The sequence below is a fragment of the Primulina eburnea genome, chromosome 3 (assembly GCF_022965805.1).
Source record: "Primulina eburnea isolate SZY01 chromosome 3, ASM2296580v1, whole genome shotgun sequence".
Classification (NCBI taxonomy): Eukaryota; Viridiplantae; Streptophyta; class Magnoliopsida; order Lamiales; family Gesneriaceae; genus Primulina; species Primulina eburnea.
In genome coordinates this window covers 6,468,369-6,484,736 of record NC_133103.1, presented here as the reverse complement: position 1 = coordinate 6,484,736, position 16,368 = coordinate 6,468,369, and the positions used below count along the sequence as shown (strand labels likewise).

General features: G+C 34.4%; 2 protein-coding genes across 4 annotated transcripts; one reads left to right on the top strand and one right to left on the bottom strand.

Annotated features, from left to right (window-relative positions):
• Positions 1-4: 4 nt before the first annotated feature.
• Positions 5-4,978, bottom strand: LOC140825803 (galacturonokinase-like). 3 transcript variants are annotated; one of them, XM_073187774.1, is made up of 15 exons: positions 4,905-4,975; positions 4,720-4,828; positions 4,037-4,150; positions 3,662-3,733; positions 3,299-3,342; positions 2,699-2,849; positions 2,229-2,294; positions 1,964-2,043; positions 1,724-1,823; positions 1,381-1,556; positions 1,101-1,141; positions 990-1,018; positions 799-868; positions 630-719; positions 5-513 (listed from the first exon to the last, which is right to left on the bottom strand). In XM_073187774.1, exons 2-15 carry the CDS (start codon positions 4,750-4,752, stop codon positions 269-271), a joined length of 1,311 nt encoding a protein of 436 aa, XP_073043875.1. In that variant the 5' UTR covers positions 4,753-4,828; positions 4,905-4,975; the 3' UTR covers positions 5-268. The 3 variants fall into 3 exon arrangements, with proteins under 3 accessions (XP_073043875.1, XP_073043876.1, XP_073043874.1); XM_073187775.1 differs by having other exon boundaries at positions 4,097-4,150; positions 4,720-4,978; XM_073187773.1 differs by having other exon boundaries at positions 4,720-4,976.
• Positions 4,979-6,580: 1,602 nt separating this feature from the next.
• On the top strand, positions 6,581-15,497 carry LOC140825801 (isoamylase 1, chloroplastic). The gene is made up of 18 exons (XM_073187770.1): positions 6,581-7,077; positions 7,382-7,564; positions 7,704-7,796; positions 8,524-8,676; positions 9,168-9,259; positions 9,719-9,860; positions 9,942-10,049; positions 10,992-11,077; positions 11,799-11,870; positions 11,952-12,078; positions 12,281-12,367; positions 12,544-12,636; positions 12,810-12,968; positions 13,427-13,510; positions 14,140-14,220; positions 14,309-14,391; positions 14,474-14,591; positions 15,082-15,497. Exons 1-18 carry the CDS (start codon positions 6,682-6,684, stop codon positions 15,343-15,345), a joined length of 2,421 nt encoding a protein of 806 aa, XP_073043871.1. The 5' UTR covers positions 6,581-6,681; the 3' UTR covers positions 15,346-15,497.
• The last annotated feature ends 871 nt before the right edge of the window (positions 15,498-16,368 follow it).

The following is a 16,368-nucleotide window of genomic DNA, read 5'->3' as shown; positions in this document are numbered from 1 at the left end:
TTACATTTTTAGACCAATAATGGTATCTTATACTAAAGTTTATTATTTAAAACTAAACTCCCACTGGAGAACTTGGTCAGGGCCTTCTTTGTACGAATGGTCTTGAAACTTGCTCCTTATAATGATCAAGGGCGTTTATTGCTTTTTATAAAGTATTAATTTTTTGCCGGATAAATCTTTGTGACACATTCAAATGTGCAAATGGTACATTCGCTAATGCTAAAAGAACGAATCAAGAAATGCAAGCACAGCCAAAATGGTTGTCAGATCAAATTACACGAGCACAATCGCCAGCATCACATATCAAGACAACATTGCCTTCGTTAATCTGGCTTGCTAGCTTCGGTTGAAGCATCGTGTACTCTTTCTTGACAAACGATACTGCGTCTAAGGCACGATTAGCATCTACAAATGCAATGCAGCAGCCCCGAAATCCTGCTCCACTAAATCGAGCTCCATACACTCCCGGGGCTTTCACCAGAATCTCGTATAATTGAATAAGCGGTTCGCTACCTATAACGAATTTCGAGGAAAAGTAAACCATCTTACATGCTTTTCTAAGGATTGGAAAACGAGTACAACACTGAAAAGCAAACAAGAAGCAAAATGCATAAACAAGGCAATCATACCACATTCGTAGTTCTCTATAGAACTCAAACCGGATGCCGATATTAATTTTCCAAATTCCTCAAGATTCCCAGAAGCCCAAGAGTCGAGCCCTTAAATTATTATATTCAATCAAAATATAAAATAATCCCATCAAAATTTGAGAGTACTAGCTGGAATGGAAAATGGTACCATTCAAAACTCGCTTATTCTCTGAGAAATAGTGTTCTGCTCTTTTAGCAAGAATGGGATCCAATTTGCACTGGAAAGCAAGTTGCGAGGATTAGCTTTTTTAAGCACAAAAACATGTCTCTAGAAGTATAAAAAACACGATAGTATGTAAATCAAAATAAATGTCTATTAGAATGCAATAAAATAAGTACCTTGTGTTCTTCATAAACTTCTGACTCAACTGAACAAAAATGTGATCAGATTGTCATATATCATGGAATCTGTTGTACGTGTATTTGAACGGGAAAGTTTAGTCTGTGTACCGTTTGATAGGAGAGGGTCTAGCCCTTCATTTCCCGAAGCCCTGTATTTCTAACACATGCATCAGAAAGAAAAGTAATGCGAAATTGCATGGTTACCACTCATCAGCCATTAAGTGAAGAATTTGAATTGCTCATGATTATTGCTTATTGTGATCAAGTTGAAAAGGCCTATATTTGTCATGCGTTTAGAGTTGAGAAAAGCCACAGTTATCAGAGGACAGCATGACAGCATGGTAAACCAAGCAAAAGTCCAATCTATAAAAGAGATGAAGGATCTTACTGAAGCAGAATTCTTGCAGCTTCTTGACATTCTGCAACTCGTCGATTGTATCCAGGATTAGTTGTCAATGCTTGCTTCAAGCCCGAAAATGCCAGCAAAATCTTGAATTTCTTGTTCATCCCGATGTTACATCGACTGTTCATTTCTGGAGCCCGTACCAGTTTGTGTTCTTTGGTCTGCACAAGAAAAATAGGAATTACAAGAAAATTCCTATAATCCAGAAGGCTTGAGTTATCACTAGTTACGGAGAACAGAACATGCAACTAATGATAGAACAATGAAAAACAGAAAATGCAAATATAATCAACCTGTAATGAACTGCAGTCTGAGTTGAAATTGTTACCTTGCAGTTCATACAAGTTAAACATCCATAGCTTGAAAGCAGTATGGCTGACTGATCGAGTATGCCATTTTTCAATCCTAGATATTCATTTTCAATCATCCTGCATACATGAAAATTATTTAAATGATGAAACGAAAATAGTTATTTCAGCTGTTATCAGGAAGGATCGCCATATCCATAGTTTTCCTCATGCGCTTGGTAAAGGAAGGAAGGTTCAATTTTCACATCAAACAACCATACCTATCATATTCAATATTTTCTTCTGGATCAAATGTAAGGTTATTTGAACTTTCAAAGGCCAGCAGATATGCCACACCTACCTGTGTCAAGCATGTCATTTGACAGACAATTATATATTAATTTTAACCAAAGCTTTACAATATGTTTGAGACAATGTAGAAAGCAATGAACTTAGTCACGACAACAAATGAGTCAAATATCTAGCATGGCAGGGTTAAATCAATCATCTAAGCCATTGGCCAGCAAAGAGAAGAAGAATGCTCACAGCTGCGGAAGAGCTAAGGCCTGAACTGTCTAGCCCCTCAGCACCACAAATAAGTCCAGCAATACCCTGTAAAACCAAAACTGAGTTGGTCCCGTATATAGACAAACCAACCTATACTGCTATACTAGCATAATGTTAATTACACATGGATGGGCAATGCAAATAAATGACGAGCTCTTAGAAATACAGAAGAACTGACGCCGTTCAGTTAAGGCATCAAGTTAACAAAGAAATCGTAGGACATAGACGATTTCAATCATTCTTCAGCGCAATAGTGGAATAATATTATTCACTACAACTCTGATCGTTCAGAGTATTGAAAAATTTGAACAAAGTGATTAATGTAAAGCAAACCAGATGAAATGCAGTGGATTAATTCATAGAAAAATTACTTATAATTTGAAAATCAGTTTGTGCTTATAATTCATACAGCACTTATAATTCATAGAGACAAAAGGAAAGATATATACCCGTTTAATATGGTTGCCACCCTTCTGTAAAGCATAAAGTGCTCCTCTGGCATAATTTCCCCAGCTACATTCCTCCACAGAACCAGAACCATTTGATTGGGCCGGATTATTCCATTTGAAAGCATTCTTTGGCAGCTGTGTTTCATCTACACTGGGAATCAATGGTGTGAGATATACCATGTTTTGAAATATAATATGATTGTTCGATTTACTTAAAGATAACAATAGAGAAAACAGTCTTCAATCACTATTATATCTAATCAACAGATGAGAGAAAAGAGTTACGGTGAAGAAAAAGATAGTGAAACTACATCTTCCAAGCAGTATCAATTGTTTTAGCACTACTTTTTCAGTGGTTTTCAGTTGATGAGAGGTTTCTTGACTGGGTAGCTGAATTTTAACAATACTAGGCTCTTTCAGATGTAAGAACATATAGTTCAGAATGTGCATATGAAAACTGGAATAGGTTCAAGGGAAAATGTTTAACATCATAAAAAGGAAGTCATATAATATAAGATGTTATGGTGTATTGTGCGCAATGAGCTGGAAGATTTTCATTTTCAAGTAATATTAACAAAAATCATATGCGCTCAAAATTACCAGAATCTAACTTCGCCTCTGAACTGTCCTGATTGTATTACAACCTACAAAAGACATTTTTTTCTTGTCATCGGGCAATGCACCAAAGAAATAATGTTCATGCTGATGAAATATCTGAAAGATACTCACTCGTAAACCAACTATATGTATAACAACTAGTAAACTTAAAAGATTCCTTTTTAAAATAAGAGAGGGCACAAATTGAAATTGAAGATCAAATTTCCTTCTAAATTATAGATATAATCTTTACAAATCAGTATATATTCCACATCAGTTCTAATGTCTCGATGTCTCTTAAAAACGGAAATGATATAAACAGAACTGGAAATCTTTTCTCAATGCCCATAGCACGAAAGAAAATACCTGAGAATCATTGGATGGAACAAATCCTAGAAGTATACCCTTATTGATTGTCAGAGCTGAAACAGTTCCACCCTGCGAAGATTCAACATTTTTTAGTACTAATTTTAGAACAGGTAACTAAAAGAGTAGTTGGATCAGATCCCTGAATAATAAAAGAATTAATCTTGACAAAAAATGAACATTAGGGTAAGGAAATATGTTTTTCTATGTCAAGTCATTTTGAGGAGAAGATAACCGTTTATGACGCCAAAAAAGGTATGGAACTTTACAGCTTAAGTTTCGCTTGAAAGACATCAGATATAGTCGATGTTCATCAACTCATAGATGAAACATGGATGTTAACCCCAAAGTTAGAGGAGACATACAAACACGAACCTGATGATCAATATGAGCACCTAGTGGACAAATCCTATAGGGGGATAGAACAACTCTGACCTCCCTGACATCTCTACCAGACATTTCAGCAACCTTTGTCTTGATAAAATTTAACTGCAACAATAACAAATCGGTACTAGGCCACAACCATGTTAGCAGTCAACTGCAGCTCTGTTTACAATGTAGAAAACTAAACATATTGACTTCGATTCAAAATTTCTCAAAGAAACGATAAAAAAAAAAAAAGGTACCAACTATTCAATACTATCAATTTCGGAAATGATCAAATTCCTTGCTTTAACTCCAAGCCCATGATAATCTAGCAATTCCTTTCTCAAATATCTCCCAGATTTCATTAAAATTCACTAGAACCACCACACATCAGTACTGACTACTGAACAATCACAGAACAAAAGGCAGAACAAGATTCATTCTTTAGATTCCAAATGCATTATAAACATACAGATCATACTAAGATCAATCATACTTTGATCTCTTTGAATCATGAAATCTATCGTCAACAAACTATCTTCAAGCGCTTTAAACAATCAAGTGGGCAAGTTGCATCAAAAATCAAGAACTCAAGAAAATCCTACACAAAAAAGAAAAGCTCCACGTACATTGCATACTGCAAATCACAACCCAGTATAAAACCAAGCAAATCAAGATTAAAAGAAACTCACCTCTGATTCAGAAGGCCAAGACATTTCACCCATGTTCCTGAAACAGGATCCAGAAATTCCAATCCAATGGCTTTTCTTGAACTGGGTTATCTACTGTACGCGTTTATTTCTGCAGAAATGAAGTGATTTTTTTTTTTTGAATAAAATGAAATGAAATTAAAGTAACAACGGATGGTAAGATTAACTGTTAAGAAGAACGTCTGTGTGGAGAAATTTTGGATTTGATTGGACATTGATTTGTATCCATATTGTGTAAGATCCTCCCAACTAATTAATATCAAGGAATATTAATTTGCTGCTAAAAAATTTACTTTGGATCACTTCAGATCAAACTATAAACACACACACATATATTTTTTATTTTATATAGGCATGATTGATAAATAACATAACAAAATTAAATATTTTTCAAGTATTTTTCTAATGTTATCATCGTCCAAAGTTTTGGGTTCAAATCCCATAACTTGTATGAGATGTAATTTTTTTGTAAATCAATTATACTTTTGTCCTAATTTATACAATCGGTATGACACAATTTTTTTAAATTAATTTTTTCCTTTTTCACGATTGAATATTGATTGTTATTTTTAGATGAACTTTTAAATCATTTCTGAAATGTCTTTCAATACTATATTTTATAATAATTATATCAAACCATTCTAAACATGAATTTTTTTTAAACATAATTATACATGATTTGATGTCTACAATAATAATTTTACTTTTTTAACTTAAAATCCAAATTAAATTTCATTAGCTGAACACACATTTTCAACCATGATATTTTTTTTAAATCTAAATTGCTAAAGTAAAATCAAATAATGAATTATGATAATTGTATAATACAGGGCATATAAATATATTTATATGTGTAATAATAGAGTTATGTATGAGTCATTTATAAAATGGAACAAAATTTTAGATAAAACAAAGATACATAATAATAAGATATTATGTTTCCTACCAAAAACATAACATCCTACCAAAAACATAACATTATTTTATTACTATCATTATTACTATTATTATGTTGTTATTATTCTCATTTTAATCACTATTATCATAAAAAGTTTAAAAATAAAAAAAATTATATTCCAAAGGGGAAGGCGGATTCAAAGTATTAGACAAGATATCCCTTTACCATAAATATTAGAGAGTGAACCGTCTCACGGATCTTAATCTGTGATACGGGTCAACCATATACATATTCACAATAAAAAGTAATACTCTTAAGGGTGTGTTTGGTTGAGTGGATTAAATAAGGATAGATTAATAGTCCAATATTTATCGTTAAAATTTTAAGTTGTTTTAATAATCATTTTGACCCGGTTTAAGATCCAATTTTATTAATCAAATAATTATCCATAAAATTGGATCTTAAACCGGGTCAAAATGATTATTAAAACAACTTAAAATTTTAACGATAAATATTGGACTATTAATCTATCCTTAGTTAATCCACTCAACCAAACACACCCTTAGCGGTTGATGAGATGCTAGCATAAGGGTAGTACCCTCACACCACATCTAACGGTTTAATTTTGATTTGGACATGTGGGGTCTACATAAATTTATGAACCCCACATATCCAAATCAATTTTGGGCCCTTGGATCTAGCATTAGGGTACTACCCTTATGCTAGCATGAAATAATCCTACTCTTAGCATAAAAAGTAATACTTTTTCATGGATGACTCAAATAAGAGATCCGTCTCACGGATACGACTCGTGAGACCGTTTCACACAAGTTTTTGTCTATATTAGAAATGGTTGGACATAATTTTTTTTAAAAATATTTTAGAATATATTTTTATTTTTGAAATATAATATAATTACAAAGTATTTTCGAAATTTCTGGCACGGAATTGTACCGGAAAACGACAGCGACCTTCTTCATGGCTCCCATTTGAGGAGCGCTGGGTTCAGCGTACTCACCCTCGACCCTACTCTGCTCTCTCCTGTGATGAACGCTCATGACACTGGAATTTGCAATAATTTTGCAATGGAAATGCTCCATTATCCTTCAATTTCAAGCCTTCTTCCGAAATTCTCTTCGATTAAGTATTTACGGCGCCGGAGGAAGAGGCTGAGTGTTGGATTACGGGGGAAATTATTCAATGGTACTAAAAAAGGCGTGGCATCGTTTGTGGTGATGAATAACGCCAGCGAAGGTGGTGAAGCAGATACTGCAGTTGTCGTGCAGACGCCTTCGACGAAGCCGCGTCGTTTTGAGGTGTTGTCCGGTTATCCGACGCCGTTTGGCGCCAGCTCCAGAGACGGAGGTGTCAATTTCGTTGTCTCATCCAGCAATGCAACGTCGGTGACTTTATGCCTGATGGGGATTTCTGATTTGCCCGAGGTAAATAAAGTTTGTTCCTTTCTGCTGCATTGTTTTCCTGTGGGGTAGATATTATTTTTTGCTGGTTCTGCTCATGTGGTTTTATTCTTTTAATTTCAAATTCCAATGCTGGAAAGAATTTCACCATTTAGTCATCATCATCTTCATTGATGACTGATATTTTTGCGTAAGAGTTTATCTTTTGTTTCCCCCGTTGAGATTGTACGTTTTGTAATGACAGCTAAAGATGATTTTAAAGAAATGATATTTCTGTGTTGTTTCGGTTTATAAGTGTGGTCTTGTGATCGAGAACTTAACGTTTCAGAAAAGAGTGACCGAGGAGATTGCTTTCGATCCACTGACTAATAGAACAGGAGATGTCTGGCACGTGTTTGTGAAAGGTGATCTCGAAGATATGGTCTATGGCTATAAATTTGGTGGCAGATTCTCACCTGAAGACGGGCTTTACTTCGATTCTTCTAAAATATTGATTGATCCTTATGCCAAGGTCAGTAAGTTTATCAGTTTTAGGAGAAATATTGGGGTATATTGCATCTTAATCCATCTATTCCGTGGTGGGAACCATTATGTTACCCTGTTTGACCTATGAACGAAGCTAAATTATCTTAACTTGGTTGACCGTTTAGGGTGTTGTGAGCAGAGGGGAATACGGTGCTTTAGGACACAAGGGGGACTGTTGGCCCCAGATGGCATGTTTAGTGCCTTCTGCAAATAACGAGGTTTGTTATGAACCTTAGCTTATGTGTAAGATATGCTATCACTCTGAGAGGAAATATGTCCTTTATTTGGAAATGATTTTTCTCACTGAAGTTGAGATGATCTTTTAGCCACTGTACTAGGACTTTTATGAACGATGATGTTGTGCATTGTCCATGCAAGAGGTGTTTATAAAGCTTCAGTATTTCTTTATCTGTCATTTGTACTTTTGCATCCTAATCTTTTATTAAGGATCTTGTAGATAATGAGTAGGCCAAAGTCAAATTCTACACACTCCTAGTAAAACCTATCTACGCAAGCGCCCTTAGTTGCATACTTCCATATGAAATCCTTTCCATATGACTGATATGATTGTCTTGTTTGGTCTTCCTCAAAATTTTACTTTTTTATGAGAGGTATTTGTGCTCTGGGAATTAGTTGAAGTGAGTTTTTGTAATCAGTAAATTTGCTTATCAGTTGTCAATTTAAGGGTGGAAATTCATTATTTTTTGTTATTGATTGAATGAGTAAATTTGCTTATCAGTTGTCAATTTAAGGGTGGAAATTCATTATTTTTTGTTATTGATTGAATGACATTGGCACAAGCTTATTCTTGTCTGTCGATAATCAAAATTCAATAAGAAACCTTAAACTATAAAAACTTTGGTTAGCCTATTTTACTTCCAAAAAGGTGCTGAACTACATTTCCAACTCATCTATATTTTATATTTTGTTTGTGGTGCTGTTCAGTTTGACTGGGAAGGAGATTTGCCCCTAAAGCTACCACAAAGAGATCTTTTTATCTATGAAATGCATGTTCGTGGATTCACAAACCACGAGTCCAGCAACTCAAAGTTCCCGGGAACTTACCTTGGTGTTGTGGAGAAACTTGATTATTTGGAGGTTAAGCTTCTAACTGTATTTGAATTTTATTTCTCAGTAGGAGTGGGTTTGAGAATCTATAAATGGTTTTATTGTGATGATAACTTTAGTTATGATTCAGAATGTCCCAAACATCATATTATAAATCAAACAATACTCGTCGAATTGTAAAAGTATTGCAGCTGATTCCAATCGCTCAACTTTTTCAAGACTCGTAGTCGGAGGAAAATTGCTTCTTGCGCTTAAGAGATTATGCATCCAAAAAATCTGATTTATTCTCATACCCTCAGTATTTTGGATTTGTCGTTATCAAAGTGTCAATATATCCGAACAGCCATGAAATTGAATTTGGTTTTGATACAAGAAGTTCTTCAATAATAGAAAATATAGGTCCATAAGCAATTTGAATCATGTTCAAACTTAAAGCCATAAAGGTTAATCATATACAATGCTCATATTTTTTGGCTTAGTTTTGTTGAACAGCTACATTTTTGTTGTCCTTTACTCTGCAGAACATTGGTGTCAACTGCATTGAACTGATGCCATGTCATGAATTCAATGAATTGGAGTACTATAACTACAACCCTGTCCAAGGTGACTTCAAGTAAGTTCGACCTATCTCTTTCTGCTTTTTTACGTCAGAAAATTTTGGATAACTTTGACTTATTTTTACCAATTTAGAATAATACTGTTTAAGTTGATTGTATCCTTCACTTCTGAAATCATATTCATATGTCTTTTCAATAACATTCATCTGGATCTTTGACGTGGTAAATTTATTCAAGTCATGTTTGACGATTTTTTTATATGACTTCTTGTTATCTTGACCTTTCGCTTTACTTGAATTTATGTAAATTTTGTATTGCATATAATGCAAACTTTTTCAGTGCCTTGCTAGGTTTGTGAATATGACGTGCTCTTCAAGCAGCTGAAAAAATAGAACTTCTTCTCTGTTTAAATAGGAACTCTTCTCTGAAATAGCACTGTTGATTAAAAAAATTTTGTAGTCGTAAGAATTGTGAAAATGTTGATTGAATATTGCAAAACATTTTGTCTTCTCTAGGATGAACTTTTGGGGCTATTCGACTATCAGTTTCTTTACACCAATGGCAAGATATTCTTTTACTGGTATAGGCAATCACGGCCTTGGTGCGGTGAATGAATTCAAGTATCTGGTTAGAGAAGCACATAAACGAGGAATTGAGGTAACACATTCCGGAATCACACTTAGCATTTGTTTTAATGATGTTTTTGGTGAGTTCCTTATCTGTTTTGTAGTTTAACAGGTGATTATGGATGTTGTTTTAAATCACACTGCCGAAGGGAATGAAAATGGTCCCACCCTCTCATTCAGGGGTCTTGACAATCTTGTCTTTTATATGACTGCACCAAAGGTATGTTTCGCCGTCAAATCAGGTGATGTGATATTTCTTTCTGGATTATCCAAGAATTAGGTGTTTTGTGCAAAGCCTCAATGTATTTCATTTACATGATTTGCTGAATATCTTGCATTTATTAATTACCTGAGCTTGCAAGTTTGCCACATAATGTTTTTCCTTCCATCTTTGCTTCTTTGAGTGGGAAGAGCTTCGTAGTTTGTACGGTTGTGAAGAACAGTAGACTTACTTTTGGGGCTGGCTTTGCTAGCACACATAACTGTGATGCGGATTTCTTATCCGCACTAAGGATGTAACCTAAATTATCTTAATATATCTAGTTTCTTATCAAAAAAAAAAAAAACTTTTTTATGATGATGCATTCAATATCATGGATTTGCTATGTAATTCACTTCGCTCAGTATTATCAAACATTATATGCTTTCGATATAATGTTTTTCCTTCCATCAAGTCATTTGCTTCTTTGAGTGGGAAGAGCTTCGTAGTTTGTACGAATGTGAAGAACAGTAGACCTACTTTTTTATGATGATGCATTCAATATCATGGATTTGCTATGTAATTCACTTCGCTCAGTATTATCAAAGTATATTATTCTACGATTTAAGTTCATATTTGTTCACACCAGAAGTTCATGGAAGAGCTCGCAGACTTTTCGGTTTTAATTTATTAATTACTTGTAATATAAATGAATTACTGGCAAAGTTGTTAATTTCAAAGATACAACTGGGATGTGGAAGCAGTATCGATCATGATTGCTTATTTTATCCTTTTCTTTATTCTCTTGTATATGCTTTTGTCAAGACATTATTATGGTTTGGAAAGTCTTATGCATACTTTGTTATCAGCTTGGAAGAAAGGTGTTACTCTCAGCTGTTACTATGATTGACGAGAATGGTTTTGCAAGAATATTTCTGAGTTACTTTAATCTATGTTTCGCAGGGGGAATATTACAATTATTCAGGTTGTGGAAACACCCTAAATTGCAATCATCCCATTGTACGACAATTTATACTGGACTGCTTGAGGTAGGTTTACTTCAAATTCAGATCACGATTCAAATATTGTTCTTTCCTAGAGAATTTCCAATAATGACGTGATATGGAGTTGCCATTTATAGCGATTTATGATTCTACAATCTGCTTGATGCAATACTTGTGGTGGTGATGGTGTTGGGTGGTCGGGGAAGCGGAACATATTGACAGGAACATGTTCTGTTCAAGATTTCAAACATTTTATTGTACAGACAACACTTGTTACTCTTGCTTTTTCCATTTGAGAATTTCATCTAAATTTGATATGTTCACCCTCGATGTTTGCAACCATTTGGTCCAAGAGGGGTGAGTTCATAAGAATTAATGTCTGCCCTGCAGCCTCTTGATTTTGCATTAGCTATTTCTCTTCAGTAGTTCAGTAGAATATTTAAATGACACAAACTTGATTGATGTTTGTTGAAGAATTGCATCTTTTCTTGCTCACAGCATACATTTTAAGAGATGTTGATGGTTTTGATAAACTCTTCCTCTTACACCAAGTACTTCTTGCAGAAGAACTGGGTAGAGGGGTTTGTTTTTCTGCCATATATAACATACCCTACTTTAATTACTTGATATTAAGACTTCTTTCTCACTCGATTCAATGCCATTAGTTACTATTACCTTTAACCTTTTCTTTTCATGCGTGCTTTATCAGTTCCAGTTGTTAAACCATTGGTATTCATTTATTTTTCTCAGTCCATATTTTCAACAGATACTGGGCAACAGAAATGCACATTGATGGGTTTCGGTTTGATCTTGCTTCTATTTTGACAAGGAGTAGCAGGTTATTAACTACACCATCTCCTTTATATAACCTTTTCTTATAAACTTTATTGATTTCTTCAAATATTTTTTATTTGTCCAGCCTTTGGGATGCCGTAAATGTGTATGGTACTGCAACTGAGGGTGAGACACTCACAACTGGAACACCTCTCAATAGTCCCCCATTGATTGACATGATTAGCAATGACCCAATACTCCATAGTGTAAAGGTATATGGTTTCCGTCTTATTTAATTATTTGAGTATTTTTACGTCCTGCTAAAAATGACTCGTTGCAGTTGGCCAACTATTACCAGGTATTCATGACATCTTGCCTTTCCTTATCCACAGTGATAATGCATGGAGGATAAATTCTTCAAATTTGTTTGCATGCATGTGGTGATTGACTAAAATTTCTTCTCTTGATCATCAGCTCATAGCCGAAGCGTGGGACTGTGGAGGCCTTTATCAAGTTGGCATGTTTCCCCATTGGGGTATCTGGTCTGAATGGAATGGAAAGGTAAGTGGATAATGTATGCTATAAAGTTTTTCCTATAATTGCATCCTAATCAGCTTCTCTTTTATAGAAAATATTAACGTTTTTGGAGAGAGGATTTATTATTTCATATATTTCTCAATGGAGTGTACAAAATAAATAGGCAGAAAATCTCTATTCTAATTTTTATCTATCTTTAGTACCGTGATGTTGTGCGCCAATTTATCAAAGGCACTGATGGATTTTCTGGGGCTTTTGCTGAATGCATCTGTGGAAGCCCTAATTTATACCAGGTATCTATCTCACTTGAGCTTGATTAGTATTAAATATCATTTACAATTTTGAACCCTTGATTGTGATATGTTACATGATAGAATCTTCGTTTGTAAAGTTTGTTTTAGTTTTATCCTTCACGTTTTTCTAAAGTATCTTCTTATTGGAATTTCTAAATATTGGTCTAAATCAGGAAGGTGGAAGAAAACCTTGGAACAGTATCAATTTTGTTTGCGCTCATGATGGTTTTACTTTAGCTGATTTAGTGACGTATAATGAGAAGCATAATTTAGCAAATGGCGAGAACAACAAGGATGGGGAGAATCATAATAATAGTTGGAATTGTGGCCAGGTATGTTTTATTCTTTTTTTGGTAATGTTTATAATTTATATGTATTCCTTAACTGGCATTGGGCTAATTTTTATGGTTGTTAGAAACGTTGGTATTATATCCTGTGAACCTCTGTTCACAATGAAGTAAACTACTATGAGAGCTTAGATAACCACATCTAGGTTATGCGCTGACTGGAACTCTTATCTTGTTCCTCATCAATCATCACTAGTGGCTGACAATATTGTAAGATGTCAGAGTTAAACATAAGTGTTTATTAACTTTTAGTTTTAGAAAAATGAAAGAGCTACTGTTGTAGAACCCAAGGTGAATATTGACCTTTCTTTTGACTTTGATGTTTTAATGCGCAAGTATTTGCATCTTAAATTTTTTTTTATTATATTTCAGTTATTTATTACTTCATTTTAGTGGTGGTGGATGAATTATGTTCTCATGCTTTATTATCATATCTTTCTCAGGAAGGAGAATTTGCGAGTATTTCAGTGAAAAATCTGAGAAGGCGTCAAATGAGAAATTTTTTCCTGTGTCTCATGGTTTCCCAAGTAAGATCCTTTTCCCCTGATATATTTCACTTGCTTTTTGCTCCTAAATGACAACTTATTTTAATGTCTTGAAAATATCTTGCATTTTCACGAGTTTCAAGAAAAGCACTATATACACCATCCTGCCCAACTCGTATAATTTAACATATTTGTTTGCCTTTGATAATATGTATACGTACATATATATGTATATATTTGTTCGTCCCAGTGCCTTAGTATCTTAAATTAGTTGCGGTAATGGTTCAAAAGTATGTTTAGCCATGGTAATAGCACCGCATCTCTAGAGTCTAGACTGTAATCAATTAGTAACTTTATTACCAAAATTATTTGCATGTGGTCTAAATGTAACATGAAATCAGTAAAGAGAAGTGGGACCTGCTATACTCATGAGTCATGGCCATCACTGCATTGGAATATTAACTGAGCATCTAGTTTTCAACATATCTGTCTATTTTTGTCTTGCAATGATAATCTAAGTTCATTTTTGAATGAAATGATGGGCTCAAACATATCAATTAAACTATTTATAAGTGTCAATGTCCGGTGCACCAATCATTCTTTTTCATCTACAACTTAGTTTCTCTCATTCTGCTAGTCTCTGACTCTCTGTTGTGCCTTTGTGTGGCCAGGGTGTACCAATGATCTATATGGGAGATGAGTATGGCCACACGAAGGGAGGAAACAACAACACATATTGCCACGATAATCATGTATAATCTACCGACTCATGATTATATCAATACTCTCCCAGCTCACCCGCCCCTTCTTCTTTTGAACTTATTTTAACTTTTTCTGCAGATTAACTACTTTCGGTGGGATAAAATGGAGGAGGCCTCATCAGATTTCTTCAGATTTTCCCGTCTATTGACCAAGTTCCGCCAGTAGATTTCTCCTTATCCTGACAGTTTTTTCTCTCTATGTTCTTGCTTCAACTTATTTCATCATGGGATCTTCTTGCTTCAGTGAATGTGAGTCACTTGGCTTAAACGACTTCCCGAGAGCTGACCGGCTGCAATGGCATGGCCATGCTTCAGGGATGCCAGATTGGTCCGATAGAAGCCGGTTCGTGGCATTCACGCTGGTATATTTCTTAGAGACGTCATAATATTTGCCTATGAAACCAATATATGGGGGTTTTGGCAGTCTGATCTCTTCTTACCTAATTTTCAAGTTGAAGATCTTTTGACGATCTGCAACTCAACTTTAGTTGTTCCAAAGTTCTTGTGCCAAATGATGAGCTTACATTTTTTAATAGTTTTATTTAGAAAGCACATGAACATGCTTGTGAGTCCAAGTTATGGAGCCCGTGTGTGAGCTCTTCAACGTGTTTATGAAGCAAAAGTTGTGAAGCCCAGTTGGCTCATGATCGAGCTCTTGAACCGAGGCAAAACTTCTTGATTCTGAGCTCAAGCTCAGGCGTGTAAAATTTCAAAAAGCTGGACTCGTTGATATCCTTAAGTTCCTAAAGCTGTTATTGTCATATTGCTGATGTCCAATCATGCTATTCACTCATGACTCGCATCTCTATTTCCTATTTAACCTGCATATGATATTTGGATATAAACCTTCAGATTGACTCGGTGAAGGGGGAATTATACGTCGCCTTTAATTCAAGCCATAGAGCTGTCACGGTTGCATTACCTGAACGTCCAGGCTACCAGTGGGAGCCCTTGGTGGACACTGGCAAGACAGCACCATTCGACTTACTCTCTCCCGATCTCCCGGAGAGAGACATGGCTATAAGACAGTATGCTCATTTTCTTAACAGCAATTTATACCCCATGCTTAGCTACTCTTCAGTCATTCTTTTACTATCTCCCATAGAGAATATATGAGTTATAACGTCGATTTTTCCTTTTTCTTACAATGTTAAAAGTCCGGTAGAGCGAAAAAATTGATGTAATGTACACATCATACAATAGTTGTATATGATCTTTGAATAAAATGTATAGGCTTGCCGTGCAGAGTAAACAAACCGGATCGAGTTGAACACGAAGAGAATTTCAAGCACGATAATATAGAAATATTATTTGAAAATAAATACTAGAAATGTTCAAAAACATTTGTTTAATATGTTATTATATTGTATTAAATTATTGAAATTCGGAAGTAGCTCGGTCCGGCTCGAAAATAAGTTTGAACATATTCGAATTGAATTGATAATTTCGAATATAAATCAAATATTTTTTTTAGGTTTTTTTGATTCATTTGCGCTTCTTCTGCATCGCATAAATCAAATTATTATTATTTTTGAGCAATGTATTATATTTTTATTGATAAAAAATTATATGTACTAATATACTTGATATTAAAGGAGGTTTTTTCTTTATAGAGCAGTTAACTATAGAGTTGTTTGTAATATTGAGTAAATCAAAATAATGTGCTAATAAATGAAAAATTTATAAATCATGTAAAACAGATGGTTTTTGCTTATGAAACTTAATCTACTCCTACGTTTCAAATACCTACACTTGTTCGTTTGTCTGACATTGAGTAAGAATATGATAGAAAAATCAAATTTTTACAAACAAATTTCTAATTTAAAATACTTATTCAAAAAATAGTTATATGTGTTTCAATTTTAGCTATACTAGGGGAAACATGATGTTAGTTAAAAAATTAGATGCAGACAGCAGAATTACCGATGAGTTAGATCTTTAAGCTTTTAATATAATATTTACAGAAATATGAAGATTGATAGATATTTATCGCATATAATATAATTTGGATGATCGGAATTTGGAAATACATACGATATTTTGTGTGATTGATCGTTAGGTATCCTTGAAGCTCAAATGGATGTTTTTACTGAATATCACTTATGTTTACGATGTTATATGAATCCAAATATTGGGACA

What these genes read in the sequence shown, in the direction of transcription:
- LOC140825803 (XM_073187773.1), bottom strand. Translation starts at nt 4,752, where the DNA reads ATGGGTGAAATGTCTTGGCCTTCTGAATCAGAG. An exon ending in CTTGGCCTTCTGAATCAGAG is followed by an intron (nt 4,151 to 4,719) that starts GTGAGTTTCTTT and finishes TTATTGTTGCAG; the next exon opens with TTAAATTTTATCAAGACAAA. An exon ending in AAGTTTATGAAGAACACAAG is followed by an intron (nt 869 to 989) that starts GTACTTATTTTA and finishes CTTGCTTTCCAG; the next exon opens with TGCAAATTGGATCCCATTCT.
- LOC140825801 (XM_073187770.1), top strand. Translation starts at nt 6,682, where the DNA reads ATGAACGCTCATGACACTGGAATTTGCAATAATTTTGCAATGGAAATG. An exon ending in TGATTGATCCTTATGCCAAG is followed by an intron (nt 7,565 to 7,703) that starts GTCAGTAAGTTT and finishes TTGACCGTTTAG; the next exon opens with GGTGTTGTGAGCAGAGGGGA. An exon ending in CCTGTCCAAGGTGACTTCAA is followed by an intron (nt 9,260 to 9,718) that starts GTAAGTTCGACC and finishes TGTCTTCTCTAG; the next exon opens with GATGAACTTTTGGGGCTATT.